Source organism: Schistocerca nitens, chromosome 2 (genome assembly GCF_023898315.1).
Source record: "Schistocerca nitens isolate TAMUIC-IGC-003100 chromosome 2, iqSchNite1.1, whole genome shotgun sequence".
Classification (NCBI taxonomy): Eukaryota; Metazoa; Arthropoda; class Insecta; order Orthoptera; family Acrididae; genus Schistocerca; species Schistocerca nitens.
In genome coordinates this window covers 2,909,606-2,920,303 of record NC_064615.1, presented here as the reverse complement: position 1 = coordinate 2,920,303, position 10,698 = coordinate 2,909,606, and the positions used below count along the sequence as shown (strand labels likewise).

Genomic DNA, 10,698 nt, shown 5'->3' with positions numbered 1-10,698 from the left:
ACACAACTTCTTCCTGTTTTCTCAATCGATCTGTGTTCAGTTTTTCAAGGCCTATCCACTGTGCCAAGTTATAACTAAATCTGAGGGGGGTGCGATGGGGAGGTTCCCTTGTGAGAATCATGAGAAATCAGTAGTGCTAATGCTGAAATATTGTGTAATACTGTATTTATCAACCCAAGTAATGAATGCTTTTAAACATTAGTGGTTCTATTATTTTCACCTTTTTTTCAGTTAAAGCATTGTTTACACTGCATGCATTAATAGACGTCACTATACGAGATGAGGATGGGCCCCTTTCAGCCTGGACTTTGAATAATTGCCACCCCTGTCCAATCTCCTACAGTTAATTTCTCTATCCTCTCTGAAGAAAAAAACCTATTGTTATGAAAACTAGATGTGCTGTGACCTATTTTACGTGTTTTTATAAACAAAAATACATTATTGTACCTCCTGTATGTACCTTATGGCCAGCATTTAGTCTCTCCATGAATTTAATAATTTTCTTAATTGAATTTTTCATGTTATATAATATATATGTTGTAACACGTTTAGTTCATATATTTGTGGTGATACATAACGATAAAACTTTTATTTAATAAAATTAAATGTTTATTATTAGAAAATATGTACAAGATATGGGTAGAAAATGCACAGGACACAGAAAAATAAAAACTAGCTTATTAATTGCACAACCAATCAATGGTAAGTCCAGGATGGAATAACAACAATATTATGAAAAGGATAAATTCTATACATTTTAGCTTTCAGCCAAAAGGCCTTCTTCTGAAGCAGAAAACACATGCTCACACACATTCACACAAGCACAACTCACATTCACATGACCACTGTCACTTACCACTATGGCCAGACACCACAGTGGCCAGAGGCAGTGATCATTTGTATGGGAGTTGTGCCTGTGTGAATGTGTTTGTGCTTTCCTGCTTCAGAAGAAGGCCTTTTAGCCAAAAGCTAAAATGTTTTGCAGTCTTTTTGTTGTACCTGTCTGTGGTTCATTGTCTCCTCTATATGGTGAGTAACAATCTACTCTTTTCATAATACTGTTATTAATTGCACAAATAGATGTTCATACATCATTCTGTTCACACACAATAATCAGACCACATAACACATCTCACAGAAGAAAAACACAGCCACATTATACAATATGACTAGAGTATAGCATATAAGGCACTTGCTGCTGAGCGCAATGCAACTTTTTGTTGTTTGTCAATATGTCTCCATTTTTCCAGTGCTGATTCAGTCCGCAACAGCTAATCTGGATTACTGTAAAGATCTATGGCTCCATGTATTTACACTATTCTTTATCTGAGAAAAAGAACCACAAGTTTCCCCAACTTTCAGCCAAGGTGCTATTTCACAGCAGGAATGTTCTTTGAACATATTTTGTGGTGCTTGTGAGTTTGTTATTGCTAAATTATGTATGAACTTAGGTGGCATCATGAATCGTTCTCTCTTCTCCAGTTGCTTAGCTTCCAAAAATGTACCAGCTTGATATAGCTGCAGCATGAGGATTTCACTGCTTCAAATAGTTTTTTCCTGCTTTTATTTGCCTCAAGGTTTCCTGTTGTAGGCCTGGAATGAGAAAAAAGTATACATTACTCAAATATCAAATATATTGAATTTACCAGATATTAGACTTAAGTTAAAGGTTATTTTTTCAGATAACCAAGAATTCAATGGACCAAAAAATTTAATTCATAAATTAAAAAAAGAAATCATAATATGTTCCACAGCCTTGTAAGCCAAAAATTGACTTGTAAGTAAATAACGAACAGCTGAATATTCATGAAGAAATATTTATGTGCTATAATTATGAAAATCAGAAAAGTACAATTCATTGAAATATTACTTTCAACTAAAATCTGAAAAAACAAAGATAACTTAAAAAGATTAAAAAATGAAAGAAAGTGAAAGACATGTTGCTGTTGTTGTTGTGTCTTCAGTCCTCAGACTGGTTTGATGCAGCTCTCCATGCTACTCTATCCTGTGCAAGCTTCTTCATCTCACAGTACCTACTGCAGCCTACATCCTTCTGAATCTGCTTAGTGTATTCATCTCTTGGTCTCCCTCTACGATTTTTACCCTCCACGCTGCCCTCCAGTACTAAATTGGTGATCCCTTGATGCCTCAGAACATGTCCTACCAACCGATCCCTTCATCTAGTCAAGTTGTGCCACAAACTCCTCTTCTCACCAATCCTATTCAATACCTCCTCATTCGTTATGTGATCTACCCATCTAATCTTCAGCATTCTTCTGTAGCACCACATTTCAAAAGGTTCTATTCTCTTCTTGTCCAAACTATTTATCGTCCACGTTTCACTTCCATACGTGGCTACACCCCATACAAATACTTTCAGAAACGACTTCCTGACACTTAAATTTATACTCGATGTTAACAAATTTCTCTTCTTCAGAAACGCTTTCCTTGCCATTGCCAGTCTACTTTTTATATCCTCTCTACTTCGACCATCATCAGTTATTTTGCTCCCCAAATACCAAAACTCCTTTCTACTTTAAGTATCTCATTTCCTAATCTAACTTCCTCAGCATCACCCGACTTAATTCGACTACATTCCATTATCCTCGTTTTGCTTTTGTTGATGTTCATCTTATATCCTCCTTTCAAGACACTGTCCATTCCGTTCAACTGCTCTTCCAAGTCCTTTGCTGTCCCTGACAGAATTACAATGTCATCGGCGAACCTCAAGGTTTTCATTTCTTCTCCATGGATTTTAATACCTACTCCGAACTTTTCTTTTGTTTCCTTTACTGCTTGCTCAATATACAGATTGAATAGCATCAGGGAGACACTACAACCCTGTCTCACTCACTTCCCAACCACTGCTTCCTTTTCATGCCCCTCGACTGTTATAACTGCCATCTGGTTTCTGTACAAATTGTAAATAGCCTTTTGCTCCCTGTATTTTACCGCTGCCACCTTCAGAAATTGAAAGAGAGTATTCCAATCAACATTGTCAAAAGCTTTCGCTAAGTCTACAAATGCTAGAAACATAGGTTTGCCTTTCCTTAATCTTTCTTCTAAGATAAATCGCCCCCCCATGAACCATGGACCTTGCCGTCGGTGGGGAGGCTTGCGTGCCTCAGCGATACAGATAGCCGTACCGTAGGTACAACAACAACGGAGGGGTATCTGTTAGAGGCCAGACAAACATGTGGTTCCTGAAGAGGGGCAGCAGCCTATTCAGTAGTTGCAGGGGCAACAGTCTGGATGATTGACTGATCTGGCCTTGTAACATTAACCAAAGCGGCCTTGCTGTGCTGGTACTGCGAACGGCTGAAAGCAAGGGGAAACTACAGCCGTAATTTGTCGCGAGGACATGCAGCTTTACTGTATGATTAAATGATGATGGTGTCCTCTTGGGTAAAATATTCCGGAGGTAAAATAGTCCCCCATTCGCATCTCCGGGCGGGGACTACTGAAGGGGACGTAATTATCAGGAGAAAGAAAACTGGCGTTCTACGGATTGGAGCGTGGAATGTCAGATCCCGTAATCGGGCAGGTAGGTTAGAAAATTTAAAAAGGGAAATGGATAGGTTAAAGTTAGATATAGTGGGAATTAGTGAAGTTCGGTGGCAGGAGGAGCAAGACTTTTGGTCAGGTGAATACAGGGTTATAAATACAAAATCAAATAGGGGTAATGCAGGAGAAGGTTTCATAATGAATAAAAAAATAGGAGTGCGGGTTAGCTACTGCAAGCAGCATAGTGAACGCATTATTGTGGCCAAGATAGACACAAAGCCCATGCCTACTACAGTAGTACAAGTTTATATGCCAACTAGCTCTGCAGATGATGAAGAAATTGAAGAAATGTATGACGAGATAAAAGAAATTATTCAGGTAGTGAAGGGAGACGAAAATTTAATAGTCAGTAGGAAAAGGGAGAGAAGGAAACATAGTAGGTGAATATGGATTGGGGGGAAGAAATGGAAGAGGAATCCGCCTTGTAGAATTTTGCACAGAATATAACTCAATCATAGCTAACACTTGGTTCAAGAATCATAAAAGAAGGTTGTATACCTGGAAGAATCCTGGAGATACTAAAAGGTATCAGATAGATTATATAATGGTAAGACAGAGATTTAGGAACCAGGTTTTAAATTGTAAGACTCTTCCAGGGGCAGATGTGGATTCTGACCACAATCTATTGGTTATGAACTGCAGATTGAAACTGAAGAAAGTGCAACAAGGTGGGAATTTAAGGAGATGGGACCTGGATAAACTGAAAGAACCAGAGGTTGTAGAGAGTTTCAGGGAGAGCATAAGGAAACAATTGACAGGAATGGGGGAAAGAAATACAGTAGAAGAGGAATGGGTAACTCTGAGGGATGAAGTAATGAAGGCAGCAGAGGATCAAGTAGGTAAAAAGGCGAGGGCTAATAGAAATCCTTGGGTAACAGAAGAAATATTGAATTTAACTGATGAAAGGAGAAAATATAAAAATGCAGTAAATGAAGCAGGCAAAAAGGAATACAAACGTCTCAAAAATGAGATCGACAGGAAGTGCAAAATGGCTAAGCAGGGATGGCTAGAGGACAAATATAAGGATATAGAGGCTTGTCTCACTAGGGGTAAGATAGATACTGCCTACAGGAAAATTAAAGAGACCCTTGGAGAGAAGAGAACCACTTGTATGAATATCAAGAGCTCAGATGGCAACCCAGTTCTAAGCAAAGAAGGGAAGGCAGAAAGGTGGAAGGAGTATATAGAAGGTTTATACAGGGGCAATGTACTTGAGGACAATATTATGGAAATGGAAGAGGATGTAGATGAAATGGGAGATATGATACTGCGTGAAGAGTTTGACAGAGCACTGAAAGACCTGAGTCGAAACAAGGCCCCGGGAGTAAACAACATTCCATTAGAACTACTGATGACCTTGGGAGAGCCAGTCATGACAAAACTCTACCATCTGGTGAGCAAGATGTATGAGACAGGCGAAATACCCTCAGACTTCAAGAAGAATATAATAATTCCAATCCCAAAGAAAGCAGGTGTTGACAGATGTGAAAATTACCAAACTATCAGTTTAATAAGTCACAGCTGCAAAATACTAATGTGAATTCTTTATAGACGAATGGAAAAACTGGCAGAAGCGGACCTCGGGGAAGATCAGTTTGGATTCCGTAGAAATGTTGGAACACGTGAGGCAATACTAACCTTACGACTTATCTTAGAAGAAAGATTAAGGAAAGGCAAACCTACGCTTCTAGCATTTGTAGACTTAGAGAAAGCATTTGACCATGTTAACTGGAATACTCTCTTTCAAATTCTGAAGGTGGCAGGGGTAAAATACAGGGAGCGAAAGGCTATTTACAATTTGTACAGAAACCAGATGGCAGTTATAAGAGTCGAGGGGCATGAAAGGGAAGCAGTGGTTGGGAAAGGAGTGAGACAGGGTTGTAGCCTGTCCCCGATGTTATTCAATCTGTATATTGAGCAAGCAGTAAAGGAAACAAAGGAAAAATTCGGAGTAGGTATTAAAATTCATAGAGAAGAAGTAAAAACTTTGAGGTTTGCCGATGACATTGTAATTCTGTCAGAGACAGCAAAGGGCTTGGAAGAGCAGTTGAACAGAAAGGACAGTGTCTTGAAAGAAGGATATACGATGAACATCAACAAAAGCAAAACGAGGATAATGGAATGTAGTCAAATTAAATCGGGTGATGTTGAGGGAATTAGATTAGGGAATGAGACACTTAAAGTAGTAAAGGAGTTTTGGTATTTAGGGAGTAAAATAACTGATGTTGGTCGAAGTAGAGAGGATATAAAATGAAGAGTGGCAATGGCAAGGAAATCGTTTCTGAAGAAGAGAAATTTGTTAACATCGGGTATAGATTTAAGTGTCAGGAAGTCGTTTCTGAAAGTATTTGTATGGAGTGTAGCCATGTATGGAAGTGAAACATGGACGATAACTAGTTTGGACAAGAAGAGAATAGAAGCTTTCAAAATGTGGTGCTACAGAAGAATGCTGAAGATAAGGTGGGTAGATCACGTAACTAATGAGGAGGTATTGAATAGGAATGGGGAGAATAGATGTTTGTGGCACAACTTGACTAGAAGAAGGGATCGGTTGGTAGGACATGTTTTGAGGCATCAAGGGATCACAAATTTAGCATGGAGGGCAGTGTGGAGGGTAAAAATCGTAGAGGGAGACCAAGAGATGAATACACTAAGCAGATTCAGAAGGATGTAGGTTGCAGTAGGTACTGGGAGATGAAGAAGATTGCACAGGATAGAGTAGCATGGAGAGCTGCATCAAACCAGTCTCAGGACTGAAGACCACAACAACAACAGCAAGATAAGTCGCAGGGTCAGTATTGCCTCACGTGTACCAACATTTCTACGGAATCCAAACTGATTTTCCCCGAGGTCGGCTTCTACCAGTTTTTCCATTCGTCTGTAAAGAATTCTTGTTAGTATTTTGCAGCTGTGACTTATTAAACTGATAGTTCGGTAATTTTCACATCTGTCAACACCTGCTTTCTTTGGGATTGGAATTATTGTATTCTTCTTGAAGTCTGAGGGAATTTCGCTTGTCTCATACATCTTGCTCACCAGATGGTAGAGTTTTGTCAGAACTGGCTCTCCCAAGGCTGTCAGTAATTCTATTGGAATGTTGTCTACTCCCGGGGCCTTGTTTCGACTTAGGTCTATCAGTGCTCTGTCAAACTCTTCACACAATATCATATCTCCATTTCCTCTTCATCTACCTCCTCTTCCATTTCCATAATATTGTCCTCAAGAACATTGCCCTTGTATAGACCCTCTATATACTCCTTCCATCTTTCTGCTTTCCCTTCTTTGCTTAGAACTGGGTTTCCATCTGAGCTCTTGATATTCATACGAGTGGTTCTCTTTTTTCCAAAGGTCTCATTAATTTTCCTATAGGCAGTATCTATCTTACGCTAGTGAGATAACCCTCTACATCCTTACATTTGTCCTCTAGCCATCCCTGCTTAGCCGTTTTGCACTTCCTGTCGATCTTATTTTTGAGACGTTTGTATTCCTTTTTGCCTGCTTCATTTACTGCATTTTTATATTTTCTCCTTTCATCAAATAAATTCAGTATCTCTTCTGTTACCCAAGGATTTCTACTAGCCCTCGTCTTTTTACCTACTTGATCCTCTGCTGCCTTCACTACTTCATCCCTCAAAGCTACCCATTCTTCTTCTACTGTATTTCTTTCCCCCATTCTTGTCAATCCTTCCCTAATGCTCTCCCTGAAACTCTCTACAACCTCTGGTTCTGTCAGTTTATCCAGGTCCCATCTCCTTAAATTCCCACCTTTTTGCAGTTTCTTCAGTTTTAATCTACAGTTCATAACCAATAGAGTGTGGTCAGAGTCCCCATCTGCCCCTGGAAATATCTTACAATTTAAAACCTGGTTCCTAAATCTCTGTCTTTCCATTATATAATCTATCTGAAACCTTCTAGTATCTCCAGGTTTCTTCCATGTATACAACCTTCTTTCATGATTCTTGAACCAAGTGTTAGCTATGATTAAGTTACGCTCTGTGCAAAATTCTACCAGGCGGCTTCCTCTTCCATTTCTTAGCCCCAATCCATATTCACCTACTACGTTTCCTTCTCTTCCGTTTCCTACTGTCGAATTCCAGTCACCCATGACTATTAAATTTTCATCTCCCTTCACTACCTGAATAATTTCTTTTACCTCATCATAGATTTCATCAATTTCTTCATCATCTTGCAAAGCTAGTTGGCATATAAACTTGTACTACTGTAGTAGGCGTGGGCTTTGTGTCTATCTTGGCCACAATAATGTGTTCACTATGCTGTCTGTAGTAGCTTACCCGCACTCCTACATTTTTATTCATCATTAAACCTACTCCTGCACTACCCCTATTTGATTTTGAATTTATAACCCTGTATTCACCTGACCAGAAGTCTTGTTCCTCCTGCCACCGAACTTCACTAATTCCCACTATATCTAACTTTAACCTATCCATTTCCCTTTTTAAATTTTCTAACCTACCTGCCCGATTAAGGGATCTGACATTCAATGCTCCGATCCATAGAACGCCAGTTTTCTTTCTCCTGATAACGACATCCTTTTGAGTAGTCCCCGCCCAGAGATCCGAATGGGGGACTATTTTACCTCCGGAATATTTTACCCAAGAGGATGCCACCATCATTTAATCATACAGTAAAGCTACATGACCTCGGAAAAATTACGGCTGTAGTTTCCCCTTGCTTTCAGCCGTTCGCAGTACCAGCACAGCAAGGCCGTTTTGGTTAGCATTACAAGGCCAGGTCAGTCAATCATCCAGACTGTTGCCCCTGCAACTACTGAACAGGCTGCTGCCCCTCTTCAGGAACCACACATTTGTCTGTCCTCTCAACAGATACCCCTCCGTTGTGGTTGGACCTACGGTACGGCTATCTGTATCGTTGAGGCACGGAAGCCTCCCCACCAATGCAAGGTCCATGGTTCATGGGCGGGGGGGGGGGGGGGGGGGGGGAGGTGGGGGGCGGGACATAAGCTTGAGGAAATCATTGTCTTCAAAGTGTTCAAAAATGCAAGCCATAAGGTGAGAATTCAAGCCTACTCCTTCAGCATCAAGAAGTAGTATTCTGGTACTAAGCTGCCTTATTTCAAGGCAAAGCATATGAGAACATTTACACAATTAAGCTCATATGGAGAAGAGGATGAAATTGCATAGAGAGATTGCTATGGGTGGTACTTAACTTTTAATTTGTTAGAAAGGGTGGATGAGTAAGATAAAATGATAACTGTGACCTTCTCCTATTTAAACAAGATTTGGCATGGCAATTTCTCACAATGTTTCCACTTCATGATTGAGTATTAAACCATTAAATCATACCAATCCCCTTAATCATTGTGGTAATAATATCTATCATTCTGACAAATATATGTAGGAGGGCAATCATGAAGTATATTTTATGTGGACAATGAATGTTCAATGTCAGTTTTATTTCTTATCACACAAGAATGTATAAGATTCATAGGGAAGTCAGGTGTTACCAGATGATATGAAGATAATACCAAATGACAGAAAATAATGGTTAGAGATGTGGGTCAAACAAACGCCTAACAGGAATCTGATGAAATACTGGAGAACAGTTTACTAGTGCAGGAAAATATAAAGGGAAATGATGAAAGGGAAATAAGAAATACATTTTTACAAGCAGTGTGCAGTTCACACACACACACACACACACACACACACACACACACACACACACCCCTCCCCGGTTTGTCTGACAAGTAGGTTCCAGTTGCTGTCTGTGGCTGACACTGTCGCTGAGCCAGATGCTGTCGCCTGTCCTGTGTCAGAGGAAACCACCCAGCCTGCAAGATCTGGGCATTCACAGAGGGTGGGATTAGTGTTAGCTGGGAGCTCCAGTATCAGGCACATTATGGGGCCCCTTAGGGACTTGGCCGACAAGGAGGGTAAGGAATCCAATGTGCCCTCCGTGTGCATACCGGGTGGAGTCATTCCAAGGTTTCGAGCGGCTAACAGAAGTGGTGAAGGCTGCCAGTCTTGCTTGCAAGATGAAAGCAGAGCTGACCATTTGCAGCATAGTCGACAGGACCCATTGCGGACCTCTGGTACAGAGCCGAGTGGAGGGTCTGAATCAGAGGCTCAGACGGTTCTGCGACTGTGTAGGCTGCAGATTCCTCGACTTGCGCCACAGGGTGGTTGGGTTTTGGCTTCCGCTGAATGGGTCAGGAGTCCATTATATGCAGGAGGCGGCTACATGGGTAGCAGGGTCTGTGTGATGTGGACTGGGTGGTTTTGTAGGTTAGAGAGTCTCAGGAAAACACAAGAATGGCTTCAGTCACAAAGGGCTCCGGCTGAACACAGGAAGAACGTAGATACAGGAATCATTGGTATAACATTTTTTAATTGTCATACCTGTTTTGGGAAAGTACCAGAGCTCCAAGCGCTAATAGAAAGCACTGATGCTCAAATCGTTATAGGCACTGAAAGCTGGCTAAAGCCGGATATAAGCTCAGCTGAAATTTTTAAATGTTTGTGAAGAACCTAATGGTGTTCTGAAAGGATAGGCTAAACACAGTTCGCAGTGCCATGTTTGTTGCTGTTAGAAGTAGCTTAACATGAGTGAGTATGGGCAGAGTAGCAACTGGAATTAAATAATAATAGGATCCTTTTACCGACCTCCCAATTCAGTAGCTGAATGGTTTAAAGAAAACTTGAGTTTCATTTCAAACACATACCCGACTCATACGATAATAGATGGTGGAGACTTTAATTTACCCTCAATATGGTGGCGAAAATACATGTTTAATTCCGGAGGTATGCATAAAATATCATCCGAAATTGTGCTAAATGCATTCTATGAAAATTATTTCGAGCAGTTAGTTCATGAGCCCACGCAAATAGTAAATGGTTGTCAGAACACACTTGACCTCTTAGCAACAAATAATCCTGAGTTAATAACGAACATCAAAACCAATTCAGGGATTGGTGAACATAGGGCTGTCGTAGCAAGACTGAATATTGTAATCCCCAGATCCTCAAAAAATACGCGAAAAATATACCTATTCCAAAAAGCAGATAAAAATTTGCTTGATGCCTTCCTAAGAGACACTCTCCACTCATTCCAAATTAATAAGATAAGTGTAGGCCAGATGTGGCTTAAATTCAA

The 10,698-nt window shown here is 40.3% G+C and overlaps 1 protein-coding gene across 2 annotated transcripts in view; it reads right to left on the bottom strand.

Moving 5' to 3' along the window:
- Window positions 1-631: 631 nt before the first annotated feature.
- The window catches only part of LOC126235662 (probable multidrug resistance-associated protein lethal(2)03659), a 338,456-nt gene continuing 328,389 nt past the window's right edge, over window positions 632-10,698 (bottom strand). For both annotated transcript variants that reach the window (XM_049944383.1, XM_049944382.1), the window contains exon 25: window positions 632-1,593. In XM_049944383.1, the coding sequence (XP_049800340.1) occupies window positions 1,573-1,593 (21 nt within the window). In that variant the 3' untranslated portion in view covers window positions 632-1,572. The remainder of the gene's footprint in view (window positions 1,594-10,698) is intronic.